The sequence below is a fragment of the Salvelinus namaycush genome, chromosome 8 (genome assembly GCF_016432855.1).
Source record: "Salvelinus namaycush isolate Seneca chromosome 8, SaNama_1.0, whole genome shotgun sequence".
NCBI classification, from domain to species: domain Eukaryota; kingdom Metazoa; phylum Chordata; class Actinopteri; order Salmoniformes; family Salmonidae; genus Salvelinus; species Salvelinus namaycush.
The window spans coordinates 35,258,028-35,285,416 of record NC_052314.1 but is presented as its reverse complement, the minus strand read 5'-3'; the positions used below and the strand labels follow the sequence as shown (position 1 = coordinate 35,285,416).

At 44.1% G+C, this 27,389-nt stretch overlaps 1 protein-coding gene across 5 annotated transcripts in view; it reads right to left on the bottom strand.

Annotated features, from left to right (window-relative positions):
* Positions 1-1,365: 1,365 nt before the first annotated feature.
* LOC120052634 (exocyst complex component 2-like) overlaps positions 1,366-27,389 on the bottom strand; it is an 88,815-nt gene continuing 62,791 nt past the window's right edge. For 3 of the 5 annotated variants that reach the window (XM_038999668.1, XM_038999666.1, XM_038999667.1), the window contains exons 16-30: positions 26,674-26,795; positions 26,001-26,062; positions 22,503-22,583; positions 21,871-21,924; positions 21,459-21,497; positions 21,294-21,335; positions 21,035-21,096; positions 20,882-20,948; positions 12,949-13,065; positions 12,294-12,435; positions 7,693-7,748; positions 6,996-7,118; positions 2,646-2,707; positions 2,204-2,263; positions 1,366-2,011 (exon numbers count right to left, since the gene is read on the bottom strand). In XM_038999668.1, coding sequence (XP_038855596.1) covers positions 1,918-2,011; positions 2,204-2,263; positions 2,646-2,707; positions 6,996-7,118; positions 7,693-7,748; positions 12,294-12,435; positions 12,949-13,065; positions 20,882-20,948; positions 21,035-21,096; positions 21,294-21,335; positions 21,459-21,497; positions 21,871-21,924; positions 22,503-22,583; positions 26,001-26,062; positions 26,674-26,795 — 1,183 coding nt within the window. In that variant the 3' untranslated portion in view covers positions 1,366-1,917. The remainder of the gene's footprint in view (positions 2,012-2,203; positions 2,264-2,645; positions 2,708-6,995; positions 7,119-7,692; positions 7,749-12,293; positions 12,436-12,948; positions 13,066-20,881; positions 20,949-21,034; positions 21,097-21,293; positions 21,336-21,458; positions 21,498-21,870; positions 21,925-22,502; positions 22,584-26,000; positions 26,063-26,673; positions 26,796-27,389) is intronic. The other 2 variants (XM_038999669.1, XM_038999670.1) reach the window with 2 other exon arrangements.

Below are 27,389 nucleotides of genomic sequence, written 5' to 3'. Positions count from 1 at the left end.
TGACACATCTGTGTGGTTACTTATCCACGGTCTGATAAGGTAAACAAGGCTGATGACGCCACTTGATACCACATTGTAATTCCTTATGGAGGAGAAATGGCTGCCAATGTAATCACACAGAAATATGTGCACACATGCAGCCAACTTAAATAAATGAGAAAACATACAATGGCAAATTAACAGATTTTTGATAACCAACACAGATAACCAACTGGTTTGCCTGACACTTTCCACTCCATCTACCTACAAAAATCCCGCTACCTACTGCCAGTGTCAATAACACCTATTTCAGAGAATGAGATCAATGTAAACATGTTTTGATTAATAGGCCTGGACCTGTGGCGTCCCGAATGGAACAGAAGTGCGGTGTAAAACTCCCCTCCTCACCTCTCTGTTGCTGTAAACAGTCTACCGGTGGAAGAAGGATGAGACCTGAGGGCTTTGAACCTACTGCTGTTGTGAATGAATCCGTGGGTGGACACTACAGAGACAGAGCTAAGTTTAGAACAGACAATCAAAACACCCCGTCTAAATGACTTTCCCCCTGCCTGGCCTTAGAAAAAATGGGCTGCTGCTGCTGATAATGTAGCCCACATTAAGACATTTGAGGTTTGACTTATCTGAAACAGTCGATAGTGGCAATAAGAACATTGGCACGTTTTTGGGTTTGTTTTGTCGATAAGAACATTTACTTATTCAAAATTTAGCAGGACGAAATCCCCTTTTCAAGTGTCCCCGACCACCCCCCCAAAAAACAATATTTAGTACCAAGAATAATATGGCAAATTATTGTCTAATAATAATAAAAAACTAAAACTTACATGTTGTTGTAAAACATTTCAATCTCATGATCTTTTATTAGCATTTTTGGTTGGAGCTAGTTGATTTCTGGTCCCCATCATGTTTTGTGTTGAGTTGTCTCGTAATGAGTGATGTTTTCATAATCAGTCATGAACGTGTGTAAAATGTTACAATATTTTGTGATAAAATCCCACAGTGCCGGTTCTAGGGACGCGCCCTGTGATAATCCCACCACTCAGCTCACGAGTCATGGGTGTGGCAGCCTTCGTCTACTACTACTACGTCTGACATACGACCACACACTTCAAAACCGCAACCATCCATCGCAGTTGAGTTATGGCTAACTCCTCACACCTACAACCGAATCTCTGTGCAACATTTTTATAGCCAGCAACTAAGGAGTTAACATAGACCACTCCCCACCCCACCCCGCCCTACCAATACCCTAACCGGCCCTACCCCAGACTCTAGTGTGCCAGACATGAGCTGTCAGTACAACAACCACCTGAGGTGACTGTTTTGGCTACTAACGTACTGTTGAACGGCTGAGGCCTTACCGTCTATGGGACAGAGATGACTATATGCTCTCTCTTTCACTGTCACAAATGTGGCTGTTACAAGAACAGAAATAATGTAAATGTGTCTTTATTTGGCAATTGAGACGGTAATAAGAGGACAGAGCATTATAATAGCCATGTGCAGTTTCTTTATGAACATACAGAAATCAGGGACCACATATGTTGACTCGTTTCTCAGTAGAAGAGAGACAATCGTGTCTCGAACACCAGGCTAGCATGACCTAGCTTGCCTACAAGGGACTGGATGCTGATTTCTAGATGAGTGGCCATCTAACAATAGCATAATTAGCATGATTCCACAGTAGAGGGGCTGCCCAGATTAACTGTGAGATTAACTCAGAAAATGAGTGTACATATCTAAGACTAAAAATGAGATTAGCGTGAAAAAGACTAGTGTGCACGTTTCCATTCTAGATCTTATAACAATTTAACAAAAAAAGGTACGAGAGTTTATCAGTGCAAGTAAATAGGCATTGCACATATTTGATAGAGATACTATAGTGCCATTATAGTAATGTCGAAGAGACGTTGTACAGACTCATCTCTTGACAGGCTGGACATTAGAGGGCTGGAAACAGGTGAGCTGGAGCTGCATACTGCTCTTAAACGTATTCAGCAGCTCCTCCAGTAACCTAGAGAGAGAGAGAGGGAGAGAGAAGACAACAAGAGACATAGACAGTGAAAATTAGAGGTAGAATCATCCCCCGCAGTACTGTGCAGATTAGAATTTTTCATCATGAATCTTGTTCTAGTGCCAGCTTGAACCTTGACGAATGACTTCCTTTTTTTGTCTGCTCCAAATATGACCTCGATGAATGACTTACTTTTTGTCTGCTCCGTTGTGTAGCTGGGGAAGGACCTCCAGAGCCTGCTTGAAGCTGGCGCTGAAACAAGATACACACAGTTAACACTACACCACACACACCAACAAATTATACTACACACACACACACACACAGAAGGAGAGAGAGACATACCATAACACAAAGACAGACTCATATTAAGTCACAGAACCTGATTAAACTAGTTGGATTGCCGGTAAAGTTCTGCTTTCGCTTCCTTTTCCATATACCACCAGGTGATGATGACTAGAAGATGAATGTGATTTACAGGAATGAAAGTGAGAGTAATGTATAATCGCTGTAATTCATGTACATTTGTATAGTATGCACAGTGTATGGAAGTGTAGTGTATGTGTACGTGTGGTAAACAGGTGTGTAGTGGTGTACTACAGTACAGTGTCAATGAGGGTTCTATGGGCCTTACTGGCTCTCAGATGACAGGTAGGAGGCTACAGCATCTCTCAGAGAATCTATCTCCAAACGGGCCTGCAGAGAAAGAAAGAGGGATGAAAGAGGATAAAGAGAAAGAAAGGAATGGATAAAAGCATATACGGATTTACTTAGGGTACTTAAATTATCAACATTTAAGGCTGTAGAGTGAGCAGTATATAGTAGTTTCACGAGTCAGGATATGACCCAGATGCAGACACAGGAGGCGAATAGTTCGATACTCAGAATATTTATTATACAAAAGGGCATGTCGAGGGCAGGCAGTGGTTCATAATTCAAGGCAGGGTCAAACAGGGACAGAATGGCAGCCAGGGTCAGGACAGGCAGAAAGGTCAGATCCGGGAAGACTAGAAAAACAAACTAGAGAGCAAGAGAAACGGGAACAGGAGACACAGGGCAGTGAGACAGAGGTTTAATCCTAGACACATGGAAAGTGGGATGTATACAGAGGGTGCGGGGCAACAGAAGACGAACAACAGTGGGGCTAAGGACTTTAGAGATGGGGAAAGGGCCGATAAAGCGGGAGAAAAGTTTACAGGACTCCACCCGGAGGGGCAGATCCCGAGTGTAGAGCCATACCCTCTGCCTGAGACGATAGCGGGTAGCCGGGGTCCGGTGCCAGCTATACCTCTTCCAGGTATGCCGACAGTGGCGGACAAACATCTGAGCCGAGGGTATGTTGACCTTCCTCTTGATCAGGGAAGAGCCGGGGCTGATAACCCACGGAGCACTCGGAGGGCAAGAGACCAGTGGCCGAGCAGGGAAGGGTGTTCTGGGCGTACTCCACCCACACAAGTTGTTGGCTCCAGGTGGGTGGGGTTGGCCGAGATGAGGCACCGAAGAGTCGTCTCCAGGTCCTGATGGGCACGCTTCGACAGGCCGCTAGATTGAGGATGAAACCAGGAGGACTGGCTGGCCGACGACCCAATGAGGGTGCAGAAAGCCTTCCAGAATCGTGACGAGAACTGAAGACCACGATCCGAGACTATGTCGACCGGAAGTCCATGGATTTGGAAGACGTGCTGTACCATGAGTTGGGCCGTCTCCTTGGCTGAGGGTAACTTGGGAAGGGGGATTAAATGGGTGGCTTTGGAAAACCGATCCAACACCAGTGGTGTTGCCATCAGACGGAGGGAGACCAGTGACAAAGTTCAGGGATATATGGGACCAGGGGCGATGAGGAACAGGGAGTGGTTGAAGGAGGCCGGCCGGAGCTTGCCGCGGAATCTTAATCTTGACCCTGGGGGATTAAGACGATGGTAAAGGAAAGCGCAGGGATGCAGCTTTTGGTCCTTGGAAGAACGCTGGGACAGGACGGCCCTCACTCCAACGTCCGAGGCGTCAACCTCCACTACGAACTGACGGGACGGGTCCGGATGGATTAAGATGGGGGCTGTTGTGAACCGATGTTTGAGATCCAAAAACGCCCAGTCAGCAGCTGGGGACCACGTGAATGGAACCTTGGGTGAGGTGAGTGCAGAGAGGTGGAAGCAAGGGTACTGTAGTCCCGGATGAAGTGGCAGTAGAAATGTGCAAATCCAAGGAAACGTTGAAGCTTCACTCTGGACGTGGGTTGGGGCCACTCCACCACCGCTCTCACCTTGTCCAGATCAATCTAAATGTTCCCGGCAGCGATGACGTATCCCAAAAAGGAGATGGTGGAGCGATGAAATTCACACTTCTTCGCCTTGACAAACAACTAGTTCTCCAGGAGGTGCTGGAGGACTTGTTGGACGTAGAGAACACACTCCTGAACCGAATGGGAATAGACAAGGATTTTGTCAAGGTAGACAAACACAAACCAGTTCAACATGTCACGGAGCACATCATTGACCAGAGCCTGGAACACTGCGGAAGCGTTGGTCAGTCCGAATGGCATAACCAGATACTCGTAGTGCCCACTAGCTGTGTTAAAGTCTGTCTTCCATTCGTCTCCTTCCCAAATCCGAACCAGATGGTAGGCGTTCCGAAGGTCCAACTTCGAGAATATGGTCTCCCCCTGGACAGGCTCAAAAGCTGAGGAGAGGAGTGGTAGCGGGTAACGGTTCTTTACCGAGACGTCATTAAGGCCCCGGTAGTCGATACACGGGCGCAGGGTTTTGTCCTTCTCCACAAAGAAGAACCCTGCGCTGCAGGGGAGGAAGAAAGATGAATGAACCCTGCTCCCAGAGAGTTCTCAATGTACCCTTCCATGGTCTTGGTCTACAGGCCAGACAGGGAATAAAGCCGCCCCAAGGCTGTGTAGTGCCAGAGAGGAGGTCAATGGCGCAGTCATAAGGTTGATGCGGTGGAAGAGATGTCGCACGTGCCTTGTTGAAAACCACCCAGAGGTCCTGATACTCCACGGGAACTGCGGAGAGATCCAAGGCTTTACCCATGCCGTAGGAGGACGTCCAGGGGCGAGGCAATGCACATGGCAGAACGGGCTCCAACCCAGGATAGAACCCGTAGCCCAGTCGATCAGGGGGTGTGCCTCTGGAGCCACGGCAATCCCAAAACCATGGCTGCATGAGGAGATTCAATGAGCAGGAATCTCATGGACTCAATGTGATTCCCTGACACTCGCAGGTTAATAGGAATAGTACCGTGGGTAACCATGCCAATAAAGCGTCCATCCAGTGCTCTGGCGTCCATGGGAATGGAGAGGAGTTGTGTGGAGATACCCAGCTCCGACACCAGGGTAGTGTCTATAAAGATCTCGTTGGCCCGAGTCCATGAGTACCTGGAGAGATTTAAACCGGTCACCCCACAACAGGATAGCACGGAGAGGAGTATGAGTAATGGGAGCTGGGAGACTCCCTGTATGGCCCACCAGCGTATTCGTACCTACTGATGAGCCGGGGCTTTTAACTGGACAGGTGGATATGTAATGTCCTGAAATTCCACAATACACACAGCTTTTAGAGCTCAGTCTGCGTAAACTTTCCTCAGGGGACAATCTAGCCCTGTCCAGTTGCATGGGCGCCGTAGGAGGCGAGTCAACAGTCCTCAATGATTTCTGAGGGAACTCGGGTGATATTGGATTCTCTTGGGAATGCAAGCGTCGAGGATTTCCGGGGTTCTTCGGAGGCGATGGGAATACCGTGGACGGGTGCCCGGGATCAGACCTTTCCCTACTGCGTCCCCGTAGTTGCCCATCGATCCTTATGGTAGTGGCTTGTTGCCTGGTAGATAATCTGCGGAATGGGCCTCCCGGGTGGCGCAGTGGTCTAGATAGCTGCGCCACCAGAGTCTCTGGGTTCGCGCCCAGGCTCTGTCGCAGCCGGCCGCGACCGGGAGGTCCGTGGGGCGACACACAATTGGCTTAGCGTCGTCCGGGTTAGGGAGGGTTTGGCCGGTAGGGATATCCTTGTCTCATCGCGCTCCAGCGACTCCTGTGGCGGGCCGGGCGCAGTGCGCGCTAACCGAGGGGTCGGGTGCACGGTGTTTCCTCCGACACATTGGTGCGGCTGGCTTCCGGGTTGGAGGCGCGCTGTGTTAAGAAGCAGTGCGGCTTGGTTGGGTTGTGCTTCGGAGGACGCATGGCTTTCGACCTTAGTCTCTCCCGAGCCCGTACGGGAGTTGTAGCGATGAGACAAGATAGTAATTACTAGCGATTGGATACCACGAAAATTGGGGAGAAAAGGGGATAAAAAATAATAATATTAATAATTATTTAAAAAAAAAAGATAATCTGCGGAATAGCTCCAGCATTGAAAGCATGGTCATTGTGTTCTGCAATGGTCTGGAGTCTTTCCATAAGCCTTTGAAGGAACTCCTCATGTCTTCCAATGGTAGCTCCTTGGGAGAAGACAGTGTTGCAGAGCTGGTCAGAGTCTGCTGGGTCAGTCATGGCCAGTTCGTACTACCACAACTCAGGATATGCCCCAGATGCAGACACAGGAGGCAGATTGTATAATAAATATTCTGCGTATCGTACTAAGAGGCAGGTAAAGGGCCGGTCGAGGGCAGGCAGTTCGTAATCTAAGGCAAGGTCAAACAGGTACAGAACGGCAGGCATGCTCAGGGTCAGGACAGGCAGAAAGGTCAGATCCGGGAAGAACACACACTGGTAAGACCTGACAAGACAAAACATACTGGCAACAGACAAACATAAAACGCAGGTATGAATACACAGGGGATAATGGGGATAATAGGAGACACCTGGTGGTGGGGGTGGAGACAAGCACAAGACATGTGAAACAGATCAGGGTGTGACAAGTAGGTAGTACAGCTGGTTTGGAAGAGGTAGTTGGGGGTTACTGTGGTCAGTAAAAGAGGGTAAATCCCGACACAATTGGCCCATTTGACTTAATCGAGAGACAAACTGAAAGTGTGTGTGTACCTGTATGGCTCCGTTCTTGCTGAAGGAGGAGACACACTGCATCAGGCGACTTATCTCTTCCGCCACACCCTCAATTATTCTAGTCAAAACCCTGGGAACTAGGTCCTTAGACACTGTAAAGACCTACAAGAGAGAGAAAGGGGTAGATTAAAGGTTTCCACTGATTCAATGAATTATGTAAGTCTACTGATGTAATGTAAGTAACGGTGAGAGGTTCTAGTCATTGTACAGAAAAGCAGTGGTCTAAGGCACTGCATCGTAGTGCTAGAGGCGTTACTACAGCCCCGAGTTCATTCTCGGGCTGTGCCACAACCAGCCGTGGCCGGGAGTCCCATAGGACAGCGCACAATTGGCCCAGTGTCGTCCGGCTTAGGGGAGGGTTTGGTTTTACTTGGCTCATCTCTCCCTAGTGACTCCTTGTGGCGGGCCGGGTCCCTGCAGGCTGACCCTGGTCGCCAGTTGAACTGTGTTTCCTCCGACACATTGGTGCGGCTGGCTTCCGGGTTAAGCTGGCGGGTGTTAAAGAGCGCGGTTAGGCGGGTCATGTTTCGGAGGACACATGACTCCACCTTCGCCTCTCCCGAGCCCGTTGGGGAGTTGCAGTGATGAGACAAGAACGAAATATGGGGAGAAAAAGTAAAATACCAAAAAAAAGATAGTCATTTTAGTTGTGCATGCCTTTGAGTTCAATAATTACCTCTGCATGGACAGTGATGATGTTCACCAAGGCTTCTTTCAGATAGTTCCTCACACCTGTAGGAGAGTAGTTTCACAATGACATCAAAACCCAGTCCAACACCCAAACCTGATCAAATGAAAATGATCCCAGACCAAACACTGACACGTTTTCTTTTACTATAAGACCTGACTAAAATGGAGTGGGTGTGGAACAATAGTTGTGTCAAGCTTGGAGTTTCTGTCTGCCGTTAAGGCGGCACTAGTGTCAAACACACATTCATTTGCAATTTCGGCCTATTAAAGCCAGCGTTCTGCTTCTTTCTGTTGAGCAAGGATTGGTCATTTACCGGTCTTATACCAGCGTTGTGACTTTTTATCCTGGCAATTTTATGATATCATTAAAATGTACATGTATTTATTGTTGTTGCTGTTTAAAACAAAACAGCTTGCTTTTTTTGTATTTTGTATTTTTTTACCAAACTTATTAGAATGATTCACTGTCCTGGCTTTATTGTGAGATCGTCCGTGGTGCGCATGCAATGTAACTTCTGGAGAAGTGTGATTGTAATCTGATCTGTTAGATGGTTATGATTATGTTCATAAAATTATATTTGGCAGCAGTCTCCTTTTTTCTTTATATTGGTTCTTTGTGCAGTTACTGTGAAAAGTTTGGATGTGTGTAACACCCTCCATAGTCTGCATTGTTTTCATATTATATGCACACAGTGAGAAATGATGGAATTGTGATAGTGAATTATAAGTGAAATAATCTGTCTGTAAACAATTGTTGGAAAAATGACTTGTGTCATGCACAAAGTAGATGTCCTAACCGACTTGCCAAAACTATAGTTTGTTAACAAGAAATTTGTGGAGTGGTTGAAAAACGAGTTTTAATGACTCCAACCTAAATGTATGTAAACTTCCTGACTTAAACTGTAGTTGATTTTATTAAAAACATAGGGTTTGTCTATATATGGAACAATACACATTTAAACATTTTTACCAATTGATTAGTCGAAATAACAGACGACTTTTGGCCGACCAAGATAATTTTTTTGTCGGGGACAGCCCTAAACAAGTGACATCATTAAGGGATCATAGCTTTCACCTGGATTCAACTGGTCAGTCATGGAAAGAGCATAATGTTTTGTACACTCAGTGTATATTTCCATATTGAAGCCATGCAATTACTTAGAACAATGTGGACTGCAAACAGGTTCAAGTTAACGTATTTAGCAAAGATGGGATAGGTCTAAATGTTGTTATGTTGTTTCTGTAAGCTATTTAACAAACTGTAACGGACTAACATTGGAATTGGAGTTGATGACAATGCAATACATAAAATGCACAACTTGAAGCAACCACGTATTTAGCTATGGAGCACATTCCCATTGGCCAGTGAAGGGCCAAGTCTCGACACACCCACAACTTGTTTATTCATCAAAACCCAGCCCTTTGGCGCCACAGCCAGCAACGGCGGCCATAATTCTGGATGTGAAAATAGCAAAAATAGTTCTGACATAGCCCTGAACCTATTGCGCTACCGTCAGCACTTAGATTGAACATTTTGTTAGATCTGTCCGAAAAATGACCCTGGTCTTTCGAATGAGAAAGTGGTTTATAGACCCATATTCACTCTGGGGAATGGTGGATGAATGTATAAATATAGTCACCACTAACAAGCCATGTTGAAAAGACAATAGAAGAGTTGTATGCTGGTGTCTGGTACTTTAGGTTAGGTTAATACTTCCAAGGGGCGCTGTGAGAGTAATACCACGAGAAAACACAAGACCAAAACCAGTGAAAGTTGTCTTGCTCTGTTTCCGCGGGTAATGGTTTGCAGCATGCCCACACTAATCACACACACATATAGACGCTAAGTCAGTGAAAGTATCATATCCTATTCCTTATAGTTGTGGTTATTAAGCCCAAATGTTCCTGTTTCACTATTAGCAGAACACACACACAGACACACACACACACACTTTCACTCCTTGGAGCATTTTGGAGGTGGGGGAGTGGGGTTATGTCAAACACACACACCGATTAACTTCCTGTTCCGTAAGGTACGTAAACCACCAAGTTTCACCTGGTCTCACTGCACATCCGTGTGCATGTGTGTTTGTGTGTGCATGGACTTTTGCACACACACCCAAAACCACAGACCATAATGATATATTGTTCATGTCACTACTTATATCAGATCAATTTAGATTGTGTGTGTATGGAACGAAGATTCACTGAGAATTCAATGTCTGACATTTCCTGCACTGTGCAGATGACACACACAAGGAGCTCCCCCACCCACAAAAACAAAACCCTTCTTAAGAGAGAATATAGAGAGAAAATGAGAGAGAGAGAGAGACAGGAAAAATATACAAAGGGTAGACATCAAGCCCATAGAGTAGACTCATATTTGAACCCCTGGCTAAGTGCATCCAAGCACTGTTTAAAGTAACACTTCAAACAGACACACAGAGACATTACAGTATATACTCCACATATGACATACATATAAACCACAAAACACACACAGGGCTGCTCAGACAGTCCCCTGAATTCCCCTGACAGTGGTCAGGTTTAGGATATCTGGAGGTAAGCCAAAAGACTACATACAGTGCCTTCGAAAAGTATTCATACCCCTTGATTAAATAATTTTTACCCCTCAATCTACACAGAATTCCCCATAATGACAAAGCAAAAACAGGTTTTTATAAATTTCTGCTAATTTATATTTAAAAATCCCCCAGAAATAACCCATTTACACAAGTATTCAGACCTTTTCCTTAGTACTTTGCTGAAGCACCTTTGGCAGCGATTACCACCGAGTCTTCTTGGGTATGACGGTACAAGCTTGGCACACCTGTATTTGGGGTGTTTCTCCCATTCTTCTCTGCAGATCCTCTCAAGCTCTGTCAGGTTGGATGGGGAGCGTTGCTGCACAGCCATTTTCAGGTCTCTCCAGAGATGTTCGATCGGGTTCAAGTCCGGGCTCTGGCTGGGCCATTCAAGGACATTGAGACTTGTTCCCGAAGCCACTCCTGCGTTGTCTTCGCTGTGTGCTTAGGGTCGTTGTCCTGTTGGAAGGTGAACCCTCGCCAAGTCTGAGGTCCTGAGCGCTCTGGAGCAGGTTTTCATCTAGGATCTCTATACTTTGCTCCGTTCATCTTTCCCTCAATCCTGACTAGTCTCCCAGTCACTACCTCTGAAAAATATCTCCACAGCATGATGCTGCCACCACCAGGCTTCACTGTAGGGATGGTGCCAGGTTGAATCCAGATGTGACGCTTGGCATTCAGGCCTAAGATTTCAATCTTGGTTTCATCAGACCATCAGACCAGAGAATCATGGTCTGAGAGTCTTTAGGTGCCTTTTGGCAAACTCCAAGCGGGCTGTCATGTGCCTTTTACTGAGGAGTGGCTTCCGTCTGGCCACTCTACCACAAAGGCCTGATTGGTGGAGTGCTGCAGAGATGGTTGTCCTTCTGGAAGGTTCTCCCATCTCCACTGAGGAACTCTAGAGCTCTGTCAGAGTGACCATCAGGTTCTTGGTCACCTCCCTGACCAAGGCCCTTCTCCCCTGATTGCTCAGTTTTGCCGGGCAGCCAGCTCTAGGAAGAGTCTTGGTGGTTCCAAACTTCTTCCATTTAAGAATGATGGAGGCCACTGTGTTTTTGGGGACCTTTAATGCTGCAGAAATGTTTTGGTGCCATTCTCCAGATCTGTCCCTCGACACAACCATGTCTCGGAGCTCTACAGACAATTCCTTCAACCTCATGGCTTGGTTTTTGCTCTGACATGCACTGTCAACTGTGGGACCTTATATAGACAGGTGTGTGCCTTTCCAAAACATGTCCAATAAATTGAATTTACCACAGGTAGATTCCAATCAAGATGTAGAAACATCTCAAGGATGATCAATGGAAACAGGATCCACCTGAACTCAATTTCGAGTCTCATAGCAACGGGTCTGAATACTTACGTAAATAAGGTATTTATGTTTCTGGATTTTTAATACATTTGCAAACATAAATACGTTTTCACTTTGTAATTATGGGGTATTTTGTGTAGATTGCTGAGGATTTTTAAAATGTATTTTATACATTTTAGAGCACAGGTGTCAAACTCATTCCACGGGGGGCCGAGTGTCTGCGGGTTTTCGCTCCTCCCTTGTACTTGATTGATGAATTAACATCACTAATTAGTTAGGAACTCCCCACACCTGGTTGTCTAGGGCTTTATTGAAAGGAAAAACCAAAAACCTGCAGACACTAGGCCCTCCGTGGAATGAGTTTGACACCCCTGTTTTAGAATAAGGCTGTAATGTAACAAAATGTGGAAAAAGTCAAGGGGTCTGAATATTTTCCGAAGGCACTGTAGGTCAGGGGTTATGGGTAAACCCCCTCTCTCTGTCACACCTGTGGCTTGGAACTCAGGAACTCAACATTGCGAAGGCAATCTCTGGAAACATTTGGGAAATTGCATTTTAAAAGTCTATCACAGTGCAGAGGTCGTTAATCTGTGTTTGTTTGAATCCTGGCCATAGTGCATAATGTCCTGCGATTAAGGTGTGCAGTCCCTCCAATTGAAGTAGACAGCATAGATCTGTGTGTGTGTATACCTGTGGGTGTACTGCAGTCCCTCCAGTCAAAGTGTCCAGCATAGATGCCTGGTTCCAGGGACCCTACGATGGGATCAGACTTCCTCTCGATGTAGGCATCAAACAAACTCTCATCCAGCTCCTTCACCGCATGTACAGTCACCTGGAAACAGAGGCAGAGACAAACCTAATTAACACAGCTACACAGACACGAACCTGGGAGCAGATTTCAAAACATGTTTTTAGAAATCAGCAGTTGTCACAAAGTGCTTTTACAGTAACATTATCGATAGTCTTATAGTTACAATATAGTTCCCAAGGCAAAAACAAGGGCTCAAAAACCCACTAAACTGCCCTGAGTGGCTTTGAACCAATTGCTACAGGCCTCTCAGCTGTCTTTACAGGAAGGTCCAACCAATATGTGAGAGAGAGAAAGAGACTGACTCAGAGATCTGACATTTAAGTGTTTAAAGAGAAAGTGAGAGTAATTGCTCTGCCCTGAAACATAAACTTCTTTCTCATCAAATCTTTGGCGACAAACATTCTTCTTCACAGAACAGCAAAAACCAAAACACCAAAATATCTAAGGGGCTAGTTAACTGTTTGTTGTTTCTGACACACAGAAGGCTAAAGTTGCAGCTTCCCAAGGTTGTGCGTGTGTGTCCTCTCTACTCACCCGTGTGATCTTCTCAGTCCCGGTGAATCCGTGTTTCTCAAAGTGTTCAGCCAGATTAAGGAAGGTGTGTTTCTCCAGGTACTGACAGTTACTGAGGATGATCAGCAGACGCTGCTCCTACACACATGCACGCGCAAGTACACACACAAACACACACCGAATTTTAAGGTCAGAACATTGGATTTGTCATATTGAGTGGTCTCTGAACATCTATCTGCCAGTAATCTCATCACTGACTCCAACCCTGTTTTACTGGAATTGACTGATATCATGGTTTACTGCATACTACACACTCCGGGTTTCCCTCTGATACAAGTTCAATGATAACAGCTACCTCACTGACATGATTAGTGTAACAGGTAGGGTTCACTCTTAACACAAGAACCGTCATAGGCCAACAGCCACAATTTTTTTATTGACAAAATCAATGTCCTGCTCCTTCCCTGACTTTTCCTAAATGTTTATATTTTACACTGCTCATTTGTCAGAATTTTGAAATCACAAACAGAAAAGTATTTAGAGCCTTTTAACCATTTGTTTCCACACCTATTCCCAACTTAACCCGCCAAGACAATGTGCTGTAGGACGTTGGTACCCAGTCAGGTGCTAAAGAGTCTCTCTCTCTCCTCACTGAATGACAAATGGGTGAATGGGCGATAATTGTGCACCTTACTTCACAATCAAATTTAAATTAGGCCTAACTGAATGATAAGGGGGGTGAAGCGGTTGATTTAACTTAGAAAGACAATAGTGTAATGATGAGTTTGTGTTATGCCTATTTAAATCAGCAGCCAATAATTGGACAATAACCTCAAGGAGTGGGGGTGAGGCCAAGAGTACTAATCTGGAGGAAGTGCTTGGAGTCAAAATAGGATATCGTCTGGTCCCAGGTGGAGTAAAATGAGTTGGTTGACCCTCGAATGGTATACTTCATTTTTTTCTAATTTTAGGAACAGCCTCAAATATTTGAGCCAAAGAGAAGCTAAAGGTGGATTTATAGATTTTACAGTCCAATAAACTCCTTCTGCGGGACAACAGAGAGGCAAAGGCATCTAGCTGTCTATTGGTCAGGGAAGGATTGTTGTTTGGTACTCCAAAAATAACAATTTCTGTACTAGGCTGCAACTCTATATCAAATGCTTCAGAAAGGGTTTTAAAATATAGTGGACCAATAGCCTACCAGATGGGGACAGGACCAGAACATGTGAGTCAAGTCCGCCAAGGAGCTTTTACACCGGTCACATGTACCTTCAACGTTTGGGTAGAATTTGGACAATCTGGCCTTACTGAAATGGATACAGTGAAGTACCTTAAACTGTATAAGGCTGATTAAGAGGAGCTTCCATTTACCCTAAGTAAGGCACTATTCCAGACTTTGTCAGAGATCTCTCCACCAAGTCCTTTACCCCACTCAGATCAGATTTTATTAAGTGACGGGTTATCAAGGGACATGAACGATTATCTAAAAAATATGGGAGATGAGTCCCTTTAGTTGAAAAGGTGTTTTCAAAAGGGCATCCAAACTCAATCCGGGTGATAGAATTGGAAAGGCGGGGCTTTGATTGCAAATAAACTGCCGGATTTGGAAACACCTAAATAAACTTGAATGGGGTAGATTCAATTTGATAGAAAGGTCATCGAAATTGGCAAAGGTGCCATTAATATAAAGGTAATTAAACTTAGTAAAGCCATTCCTCTGCCACAGCGTAAAAGCTGAATTTGCCTGGAAAGAAGAGTTGATTATTACATAAATGACCTTGAATAGAGAAATCACAGATATTAAAACGTTGACGGAATTGAGTAAAACATTGAGTATTGACAACAATTGGACTGGATGTGTAGCGCGAAGCTAAAAGAGGAAGATTGGAGGTAACTAAAGCTGACAGAGGAAGAGAAACAGTAGTTGGCTTCTGTTTGACACCAGTCAGTTTCTATGGTGCGAAGCCAGTAAACAATCTTTTGTATATTTCGCTGCCTAGTAATAATACATAAAGTTAGGAAGGGCTAGTCCTCCATGTGTAATATCTCTCTGGAGGAATGCTTTACGTATTCTTGGATTCCGACTGCCCCATTTTAAAAAAAATATTAAAGACTTGTGAAGAAAGCCAGGGAGACATTGGAACAAATACTGAAATTTGGGCAATACATTCCCTCTTAATACAATTCACTTAACCAGCTAAAGTAAAATGGAGAATACTCCATCTCTGAAAGCCCAGTTTAAGTGTGCTAATCAGGGGGATAAAGTTCTCATCATGGAGGAAAGACGAGGTACGGGTGATATTGATCCCTAAATATTTAAAGCCAGACTTGGACATACGAAATGGAATAGTGTCTCGTGGAATGTGTAAAGCTAATTCATTAATAGGAAAACATGCATTTATTTTATTTTTTAAATTCAATTTATAACCTGAAAACACACCAAACCCACACAGTAGGTCCACTATATCAGGGACACACTCTTCGGGGTCTGAGATATATAAAAGCAAGTAATCTGAATACAAGGAAACTTTGTGTTCTAGTCCCCATCTGTAGATACCATGTATTAAGGGTGTGTTCTTTAGCATAATAGAAAGGGGTTATATTTCCAGGGCAAGTAACAGAGGGGACAATGGATATCCTTGGCGTGTGGCCCTTGATAATGGGAAATACTGTTTACAAAGTTTGTTGGTAGGGTGATGAGTACAACAGTCGGACCCAGGAAATGAGGTTCGCACCAAAGCCAAATTTTCCCAGTAGAGAGAATAAATATTACCATTCTACCTTGTCAAATGCCTTCTCCGCATCTAAAGAGATAATTACTTCAGGAACATCCGAAGATGCAGGAAAGTGTATCACATTAAGCCAATGTTGAATGTTAGAAAAGGGATGGCAACTGTTAATAAACCCTGACTGATCCGTTGATATGTCGTCTGTCATAGTGGACTCTATTCGAGAGCAATTTCGGAAATATTTAAACATCTGCATTTAAAAGGGAGATTGGTCGGTATGAACCACACTTAGACGCACCTTTGTTGGGTTTTAACAAAAGTGTGATCGACGCCTATGTCATGGTTTGGGGTAAAACACCATGGTCCTGGGTGTTTTCGAACATTTCCAGCAGGAGAGGCGCCAGGTTGGCAGAAAACTTGTAGAATTCGATTGGGTAGCCATCTGGGCCAGGGGATTTCCCACTTTGCATTGCTGTAATTGAATTAAAAATCTCCTCTAACTGCAAAAGTTGATAAATTTCCTCTCTGTACTACTCTGGTAGGAGTTTCCAAATTGTCAAGAAAATCATTCATAATTGAATTGTCTTCAGTGATTCTGATGTTTAAAGGTCTGAATAAAATGTTTTGAAAGCATTATTGATTTCAGTGGGACTAACTGTTAAAACACCCGAGGAATTTGAAGGATCAGCTGTGAGGCAGATTTGAACTTGAGGTGATAAGCTAGAAGTCGACCAGCCCTTTCTCCATGCTCGTAAACAAAACCGCGTGTGTGAAGTAGCTGCTGCTCAGCCTTATCAGTGGATAGTAAATTGTACTGAGTTTGAAGACTCAGCCTTTCTTTATGACGTTCTGGTGATGGAAATGTGGAGTATTGTTGGTCTAACTTCAGAATGGCGTCGATCAGTTGCTGTTGTTGAATTATCCGTGGTTAATTGAGAAGAGAGGAATAGGACATTGTTGATCCTCTAAGAACAACAATAAATGTGTCCCAAAGTGTAGACAGAGATCGAATCTGTTTTTTTTGTCTCAATAAAGACATCAATTGCATTCGATAGAATGGTGCAGAATGAATTATTTGAAAGTAAAGATGAGATAAGTCTCCATGGGGGGGGGGTGATATGTATAGTTCAATGAGAATGAGAGGTCGAGTGACAGAGGAGCATGGTCACTAACAACAACGGCAGAGTACTCTACTTTCTTTACAGATGGGAGAAGGGCTTTATCTACGAAAAAGTAGTCTATTGTAGAATAGGAGTGGTGCAAATGTGAAATAAAGACAATTCCTTGTTATTGGAAAAAAGGAATCTCCATGGATCTACACATCCTGCCAGTCTCATAAATGTAGACAAAGCGCTGGACATTTCTGAAGGAGAAAATGCTCTAGGGTTTGAACGACTTGAATTGGATCACACAATTCAAGTCACCTCCAAAAATGAAATAGTGTTAGAGTTGAGATCGGGCAGCAAAGAAATAAGTTTGTTAAAAAAAAAATCCACATCATCCCAATTGGGAGCATAAACATTTACAAGCAAAACAAAAAGGTGTGAAAGAGAGAATTAGATACCATCACAAAACGCCCCTGTGGATCCGAGATTATGTCAGGAACGGTAAATTGTACAGTCTTTGAATAAGTATTGCTGTTCCCCTTGCCTTAGCATTGCATTTTGAATGCAAGTGTGTCAAAAATAAGGGTCTCTCCCTCATAAAAGACATGTTAAATCGAGGAGCTGAAACTTGACCCCTTCTTGTAGAGACAGGTTTTGATGTCCTTGAATTCAGCTTCACGAGGTTGGCACACAGGTCCAGGTAGAATCATATATCTTGGCCACGGAATTTTACTCCCTCGCCCAGTGCATTGCACGTTCCTAATCTTGGTAATGATGAAAGTGGGCTATGATTGCCCTAGGCCGCTCCCCTGAGCTGGGTTTGGGGGCGAGGGATCTGTGTGTTCGGTCGAGCTCCGGGGGCTTGTCAAAGACACCATTTCCCATCACTACTACCAGCATGTCGGAGACAAATTTCACAGGGTTGACTCTAGTCTCAACGATCCGGATATTTTCCCTTCTGGTATAATTCTCCAACGAATCTACCTAGGAAAGTAGAGCCGTGTTGGCTGTTTTCATATGCAAGACAGCTGCCTCTAGCTCGGCAATATGCTTGGTGTTGTCAGTGGAGAAACCTTCTAGTGTAGTGAGACGTTGCCCAAAAGTGTTGACTGTTTCTCAAAAGGCATCATCGGAAGTTTGGAGAGGTGCCAGCGAAGTGCTGATGACAGAAGCCATATCCTCTTTTAGGCTACTTATTTGTTCAGCTAGCTCAGCTACAAGCGTGGTCATAGACAAGGCCTCCGACTCTGCATCAGGGCTGGCCGTGGCAGCCATTTTCGGTGTTTGAGTAATTGGTACGGCCTTCGACGATGTGTTGGTTGTAGCAGTTCTCTTCGGGTTGGTCTTGCTCACGGTACCATAAAAAGTGATTAAAAGAATATAACCAACAGCGCCGTCTAAAAACGTAAAAATAAAAGATTAATTAGGGACCTCTCTCAAACACGTCTTCTTACATTGCCCGACCGAAAGTCTACCGACCGAAAGTCTACCGACCGAAAGTCTACCGCAAAACATTTCCTTGACTCTATCCAAGTTGATGAGCGGGAAACAAACAATGCCTGCACAGCCGGCCCATTGAAACTACACCTAAACTATACCAAAACTAATTTCACACATAATAAGAGTTAATAACATTTACAATAATCTGATGAGTGACAATATTAGGCCTATCAGTTGACAAATTGTACATGATGAGATGGGCGCATCTTGTAATTGACAGATAGAGGGAAAGGAGTATCACTTTGTCAGATCCTCCATCAGAGTCACATGCAGGTAAAACATTTTGATTTATATAGTATCATAAAGAGCATATTCTGCAGCTTCTATGACACGTACCATTGTCAAATAACTCTCAAATTCAAGAGGTGCAGCTCTATTTACAAATGTCACTTTTTCCAAGAATATCCATGCTGTCCATGCATTCAGCACACGACCACTCGCGTGGCAGCATTGCTGTGGCTACTAAGCAAATATTAGTAACATTTAAATATGCTATTCTGTCATCAATGGATGAATGGGCGATAGAAACCAAATAGAAACTGATAATGGTGCATGTGACTTCAATGAACTGAATGATGAGGAGGGTGATTCAACTAGATTTAGCTGAATAATGACGGTGAAGAGGATGATTGAATTTAGAACAATAGTGTAATGATGATGAATTGTGGGCTGTCTAATTATTGTATTATGAAAGGCTGGAAATTGTATATCATTTCCCATCGGAGAGTCAAATCAGACACTGAGTGTAACATAGAAGGTGTGTAGTTCAGAATGGCAAGCCGAACCAAACGAATGGACGCACTGACAGACTAGATGAGTTGGAGTCGGATAGAGGAACGGATATGGAGCTTGAAAATCGACGTTGCTGATGAAGAGTCTCCATCTGACTCTGATGTTGACTTCGAGCCTCCGTCTCCGATGCCTGAGCCTCGCCGCGGAAAACCCAGAACAGAGCCAACAGACTGTGATCCCAAATGCCACCATGAGACAGGAGTCTGGGAGGGATGGCACGGTTTGGGTAGAAAAGAGTGACGAGTTTATGTGGCATGCAGATGATGTAGCACATCAGAGATTGTACTGTTGCTCATGTGCACAGAAAAAGAAACAGTATGTGGGACATGTCTATGGATGAACTCAAAGCATTTATTGCACTCTGGTATGTCCGTGGGGCACACGGCGGTAAGAGCATGGATGTGGAGTTATTTTGGTCTGATAGGTATGGGGTGGACTTCTTCAGAGAGACCATGCCACGCAACCGCTTCAGAGAGATTATGTGACACCTGCGGCAGGTGCACACAGAACAAGGCCCATGAAAACTTTGTGCAGTGCAACCAATACTATTTCCGGGGCTTTGTGTGAGCAAAGCGTTGAGACTGGACACCAGACTCAACATCAACAGTGAAGAGGCGACTCCGGGATGCTAGCGTTCTAGGCAGAGATCCTGTCCAGTGTCTGTGGACAATAAAAGGCCACTCTAACATGTGCAGGTTTGTCACACAACACAATGCCACAGAGTGCATTTGGCATGCTGACTGTAGGAATGTCCATCAGAGTTGGTTAATTTCTCTATCATAAGCTGCCTCCAACATAATTTTAGAGAATTGGGCAGTACATCCAACCGGCCTCACAACCACAGACCACGTGTAACTACGGCTGGCTCAGGATGTCCACATCCGGTTTCTGAGGAGTATTTTGGACTGTAATAAAGCCCTTTTGAGGGGAAAAACCTATTCTGATTGGCTGGGCCTGGCTCCCCAGTGGGTGGGCCTATTCACTCCTAGGCACACCAATGGCTGCGCCCCTGCTCAGTCATGTGAAATCCATAGATTAGGGGCTAATAAATTAATTTCAAGTGACTGATTCGCTTGCATTTTGCGTTTATATTTTTGTTTTGTTTTGCTCGGCGCGGGAGGTAGCCTAGCGGTTAGAGCGTTGGGCCAGGAACTGAAAGGTTGCTGAATCGAATCCCCGAGCTGAACAAGGCAGTTAACCCACTGTTCCCCAGTGACCCGTCATTGTAAATAAGAATTTGTTCTTAACTGACTTGCCGAGTTAAATAATCAAATTTAAAAAAAAGTATATTACCATGAATATTTCTTCATGCAATTAATCCTTTACAATGGTTTATGTACTATTTATAAAGCGTTGGTGCTCATAAATAAACTCTGACAGCCTGGCTGTCAGACTCACCATCTCACCCCTGCTAGAGATTAGGGGAAACCCCGTCTGTCCCCTGCTCTATTTCCCTTTACCAGAAACACCCTACACACACACACACTCCTCTTTGTCATCACACCCCCTCCCCACATGACACCCATGCCATTCACTCTCATCTCAACATATAGTATTTACAGGAAATAAGGTTGTGCCTGCATCCTGTCCACAACCAGGAAACAGCATCATAACACAGAGTGGTTTTGTATGCCAGTGAAGGAGATACATATGCGTGTGTGTTTTGTTTGTTTGTGTGTGTGTGTGTGTGTGTGTAGTGGGGTGAGATTGTACGAGAGATAGAGAGCGAGAAATAACCCTCACTGAGAACGCTTACTGACATTGGTAATCCTGTAGAGTGAGATTGAGGCCTATAGTCTCAGAATGAGAAAAATAAGATTTTCGTACCAGTGTTGGACAGAAGTCCTCCTGAATGCCACTGAACAAGTTTGGAGAGGCCAGGTCCACGGACATACTGAGAACACACACGGAAGAGTTTTAATACACACTAATGCAGACACACAAAAGGACACTGGAAGTAAAGTCCCTGCCTGTACTCACTGTGAGGTGTCGATGTCTCTGTCTGTTTTAGTGCTCAGCTGCTCCAGGCAGTTGATGAACACCTGGAATAGGTGTTACAGGTCAGTCACATATACAGATCAGTTACTCAGACACACCTAGACAACAGTAACAGCGTACTATATTCTGAATGGGGTGAATGGATTGCACTGTAAACCTACAGTAAAACTACCTAAAATCTGTAGTGATTCCTTTGGTGTAATGAGTGTAATCCTAGTCTCTTATCTACTCTGTACCATACCTTATTGATGTCCTTCCAGAGCTTTTCCACTTGCTCTCGAACCTGCTCGGAAAGTAACATCTACATGTCTACTGAATGTTAACCGAATTTGTGCACTGAAGACCTACAGTAAACTACTAGTATGGTGAAATATGATGTACTCCTTGACTCTACTTTGTACCCTACCTTCATGATCCTCTCACAGAGCTTCCTGGCCCCTTCATCCTACAAAGGTAAAAAGTCTACAATAATCTAAGGGCCAGTTTCACAGACATAGATAGACTAATCTCAGTGGAAATTCTCCATTGAAAGTCCAGGACTAGTTTTAATCTGTATCCTGGAAACTGTCCCTAAATGCCTACCGGACTTCTGCATTGTAGCTTATAGACGACCTGTGACCTGTAGGAGTCCCTTCAGTGTAGACAGAGTGAAATATACAGTAAACTTATTCTCTAGTGACAGTCACACCGTACCTTCATGCTAAACTACCAGTAAATTGAAGGGATTCCTATGTTGAACGATGCTGAGATGAATCTCTACTCCGTATTATTGTGGTAAAATATACTGTAAAACCTAGTCTGTAGTGACTGTACAGTACCTTTATGATGTCCACACAGAGCTCTGAGGCCTGGTCCTGATCCAACTGGAGGATCTGAAGACAGGAGAGGAGAGCAAGGTGAGACAGGACACTCAACCGCATAAAACAACTATCACTCTGTAACGTGGTCCAATACAACAACATATCCAGGTAACTACCAAAATAAAGAAAACACTTGAGTAAATGAGGGATACAACGTATATTGAAAGCAGGTGCATCCACACAGGTGTGTGGATTAATTAAGCAATTAATATCCCATCACGCTTAGGGGTCATGTATACAAATGTCCAGTTGCCCATTATTTTGGCTACCATGGCTAGAAGAAATCTCAGTGACTCTGAAAGAGGGGTCTCAAAGGAGCATAGGGGGTTTAAAGGGTGTGTGTGTGTGTGTGTGTGTGTGTGTGTGTGTCTCATTCACAAAATCTCAACCGAATTGAACACTTAAAGGAGATTATGGAGCGAAGCCTGAGAATCTATGCCAAGGTGCAGTGAAGCTGATCTGGTGGCTCGTGTTGGACCAACACCCCGTTGAAACACTTTATGTTGGCATTTCCCTAATTTTGGCAGTTACCTGTAGTTCACATAGATGAATGAGATTCTGTGATAGTGTAATGTGTGTGGGTTCCTTACATTGACCTCCCCAGGTTTGGTCTCCATGGGTTCTTTGAGTGACTGCAGCATCTGCACCATGCACTGCTCAAACTGGGCCGGCTACTCACAACACACAGATCGAATACATACAGTGTATTCAGAAAGTATTCAGAACCCTTGACATTTTCCACATTTTGTTACGTTACAGCCTTATTCTAAAACTGATACAATTATATTTTTTTCACTACACACAATACCCCATAATGACAAAGCAAAACTGTTTTTTTAGAAATGTTTGCAAATGTATTAAAAATAAAACAATTAAAATACCTTATTTACATAAGTATTCAGACACTTTGCTATGAGACGCGAAATTGAGCTCAGGTGCATCCTGTTCCCATTGATCATCCTTGAGATGTTTCTACAACGTAATTGGAGTCTGTGGTAAATTCAATTGATTGGACATGATTTGGAAAGGCACACACCTGTCTATATAAGGTCCCACACTTGGAAGTGCATGTCAGTTAACCCACTGTTCCCCAGGCGCCAAAGACGTGGATGTCGATAAAGGCAGCCCCCCGCACCTCTCTGGTTCAGAGGGGTTGGGTTAAATGCGGAAGACACATTTCAGTTGAAGGCATTCAGTTGTACAACTGACTAGGTAACCCCCTTTCCCTTTCAGAGCAAAAAGCAAGCCATGAGGTCGAAGAAAGTCTGTAGAGCTCCAAGACAGGATTGAGTGGAGGCAAAGATCTGGGGAAGGGTACCAAAACATTTCCGCAGCATTGAAGGTCCCCAAGAACACAGTGGCCTCCATCATTCTTAAATGGAAGAAGTTTGGAACCACCAAGACTCTTCCTAGAGCAGCTCTTCCCGATGGTCACTCTTACAGAGCTCTAAAGTTCCTTTGTGGAGATGGGAGAACCTTTCAGGACAACCATCTCTGCAGCACTCTACCAATCAGGCCTTTATGGTAGAGTGGCCAGACGGAAACCACTCCTCAGTAAAAGACACAACAGTCTGCTTGGAGTTTGCCAAAAGGCACCTAAAGACTCTCAGACCATGAGAAACAAGATTCTGTGGTCTGATGAAACCAAGATTGAACTCTTTGGCCTGAATGCCAAGCGTCACGTCTGGTGGAAACCTGGCACCATTCCTACGGTGAAGCATGGTGGTGGCAGCATCACGCAGTGGGGATGTTTTCAGTCGCAAGGACTGGGAGACTAGTCAGGATCAAGGGAATGATGAACAGAACAAAGTACAGGTAGATCCTTGATGAAAACCTGCTCCAGAGCGCTGAGGACCTCAGACTGGGGCAAAGGTTCACCTTCCAACAGGACAACAACCCTAAGCACACAGCTAAGAAAACATAGAAGTGGCGTCGGGACTAGTCTATAAATGTCCATGAGAGGCCCAGCCTGAGACCGAACTTGAACTCGATCGAACATCTCTGGATAAAGCTGAAAATAGCTGTGCAGCGACGCTCCCCATCCAACCTGACAGAGCTTGAGAGGATCTGGTGAGAAGAATGGGAGAAACTCCCCAAATACAGGTGTGACAAGCTTGTAGCGTCATACCCAAGAAGAATCAAGGCTGTAATCGCTGCCAAAGGTGCTTCAACAACGTACTGAGTAAATGGTCTGAATACTTATGTTTTTTATCTATAAAACATTTGCAAAAATTTCCAAAAAAACGAAATGCTTTGTCAATATTGTGTGCAGATTGATGAGAAAAAAAAAAATATATACATACACACATACACTACCGTTCAAAAGTTTGGGTTCACTTAGAAATGTTTTTCATGAAAACATACATGAAATGAGTTGCAAAATGAATAAGAAATATAGTCAAGACGTTGACAAGGTTATAAATAATGATTTTTAATTGAAAGAATAATTATGTCCTTCAAACTCTGCTTTTGTCAAAGAATCCTCCATTTGCAGCAATTACAGCCTTGCAGTCCTTCAACATTTTAGTTGTCAATTTGTTGAGGTAATCTGAAGAGATTTCCCCCCAATCTTCCTGAAACACCTCCCACAAGTTGGATTGGCTTGATGGGCACTTCTTACGTGCCATACGGTCAAGCTGCTCCCACAACAGCTCAATAGGGTTGAGATCCGGTGACTGTGCTGGCCACTCCATTATAGACAGAATACCAGCTGACTGCTTCTTCCCTAAATAGTTCTTGCATAGTTTGGAGCTGTGCTTTGGGTCATTGTCCTGTTGTAGGAGGAAATTGGCTCCAATTAAGCACTGTCCACCGGGTATGGCAAGGCATTGCAAAATGGAGTGATAGCCTTCCTTCTTCAAGATCCCTTTTATCCTGTACAAATCTCCCACTTTACCACCACCAAAGCACCCCCAGACCATCACATTAACTCCACCATGCTTGACAGATGGCGTCAAGCACTCCTCCAGCATCTTTTCATTTTTTCAGCATCTCACGAATGTTCTTCTTTGTGATTTGAACACCTCAAACTTAGATTTGCCTGTCCATAACACTTTTTTCCAATCTTCCACTGTCCAGTGTCTATTCTTTTGCCCATCTTAATCTTTTCTTTTTATTGGCCAGTCTGAGATATGGCTTTTTCTTTGCAACTCTGCCTAGAAGGCCAGCATCCCAGAGTCGCCTCTTCACTGTTGACATTGAGACTGGTGTTTTGCGGGTACTATTTAATGAAGCTGCCAGTTGAGGACTTGTGAGGCGTCTGTTTCTCAAACTAGACACTCTACTGAACTTGTCCTCTAGTTCAGTTGTGCACCAGGGCCTCCCACTCCTCTTTCTATTCCGGCTAGAGCCAGTTTGCGCTGTTCTGTGAAGGTAGTAGTACACAGCGTCGCACGAGATCTTCAGTTTGTTGGAAATTTCTCACATGGAATAGCCTTCATTTCTCAGAACAAAAATAGACTGACGAGTTTCAGAAGAAAGTTATTTGTTTCTGGCCATTTTGAGCCTATAATCAAACCCACAAATGCTGATGCTCCAGATACTCAACTAGTCTAAAGGCGGCCAGTTTTATTGCTTCTTTAAATCAGAACAACATTTCTCAGCTGTGCTAACCTAATTGCAAAACATTTTTCTAATAATCAATTTGCCTTTTAAAATGATAATCTAGGATTAGCTAACACAACGTGCCATTGGAACACAGTGATGGTTGCTGATAATGGGCCTCTGTACGACTATGTAGATATTCCATTAAAAATCAGCCGTTTCGAGCTACAATAGTCATTTACAACATTGACAATGACTACACTGTATTTCTGATCAATTTGATGTTATGTTAATGGACAAAAAAAAGTGCCTTTCTTTCAAAAACAAGGACATTTCTAAGTGACCCCGAACTTTTGAACGGTAGTGTATATATTTTAGAAGAAGACTGCAATGTAACAAAATGTGGAAAAAGTCAAGGGGGACTGAATACTTTGCGAATGCACTGTAGATTACACCACGTCATATTTGATATCATACTGTATCTTACCATAATAAATCATGATTATCACTAAGTGGAGTGGATATTATAGTAACTATAGCTTTACCAGGCTGGTGATTCCTTCATTGTCTACGACCCAGTCCTCTTTCTCTGCAACCCTTTTGACATCTGACAAAGCACATACAAAAACATGAATGATTAGAGGCTACTCTTGACATTATTTTTGATCTACTAGGTAGTAGAGGGCTAACAACTGAATGGTCATGACCAGTTCACATTACATTTTAAATAGGACTGTGAGAGTTGTTTGGAGGAAGACTGCAGTAGAAAGTGAAATGACCCTCTAAACTAGTGTATAACTACCTTTCAAAACCACCTTTAGTTGTTACTATCAACCCAGATGTTCTATAGAACTAGGACCACTGTCAGAACAACCAAACTTGTTAACCACAAACCGCCTTTCACTGAACACAAACACTTTCTCTAACCTCACATAACTCACCCCTTCCATTTCTCCTCTCCCCTATCCCCCAACCTCGCTACATCTCTATCCTTCCTCCTCCCCCTCTCTCCAGGGTGCAGAGGGTAGGATGACCTGTAGAATTTGATGTCTCAGCTCCGACAGTAGATCCCCCTTCTCAGTCCCTCCCTCCCTCACTTCCACTCTGTGGTGTGGTGCAGGGTGACCAGTCAACAGTGGTGTCTCAGCTCCAACAGTAGATCCCCTCCTCATTCACTCTCTTCCCTCCCTCCCACATCTCCATCCTCCCTTTCCTCACCCTCTGCGGTGTGGTGCAGGGTGACCAGTAGACAGTGGTGTCTCAGCTCCAACAATAGATCCTGGATCACCTGCAGTAGATCATTGGGGATCTCGAGAGCTACCAGAGCCTCAAAAATTATTCTGAAGACGTGGGAGAAAAGAGGGGAGAGAGGAGGGTAAGAAATGAGGGAGAAATAGAAGGCAGGAAATAGAGAGAGAGAGTGAGAGGGGGAAAGTGGAGGAGGGATTGGGGGTCAGGAATATGGGGTATACCTTCATTGACACACACACACACACACACACACACACACACACACACATCAGGGATCATCAATTAGATTCAGCCGTGGGACGATTTTATCTTGAGTGGACGGTTGGGGGGGTGAAACATAATTACTAATCATTTGTAGACTGCAAACTGCAAATTGACCGCAAGAATGCAAAACAGATACAATATTTGACTAAAACATAATCAATTCAAACCTTGCTTACATTTGTATAAACAGTTGAAGTTGGAAGTTTACATACACTTAGGTTGGAGTCATTAAAACTCGTTTTTCAACCACTCCACAAATTTCTTGTTAACAAACTATAGTTTTGGCAAGTTGGTTAGGACATCTACTTCATGCATGACACAAGGAATTTTTCCAACAACTCTGCTTGACATCATGGGAAAATCAAAAGAAATCAGCCAAGACCTCAGAAAAAAAATTGTAGACCTCCACAAGTCTGGTT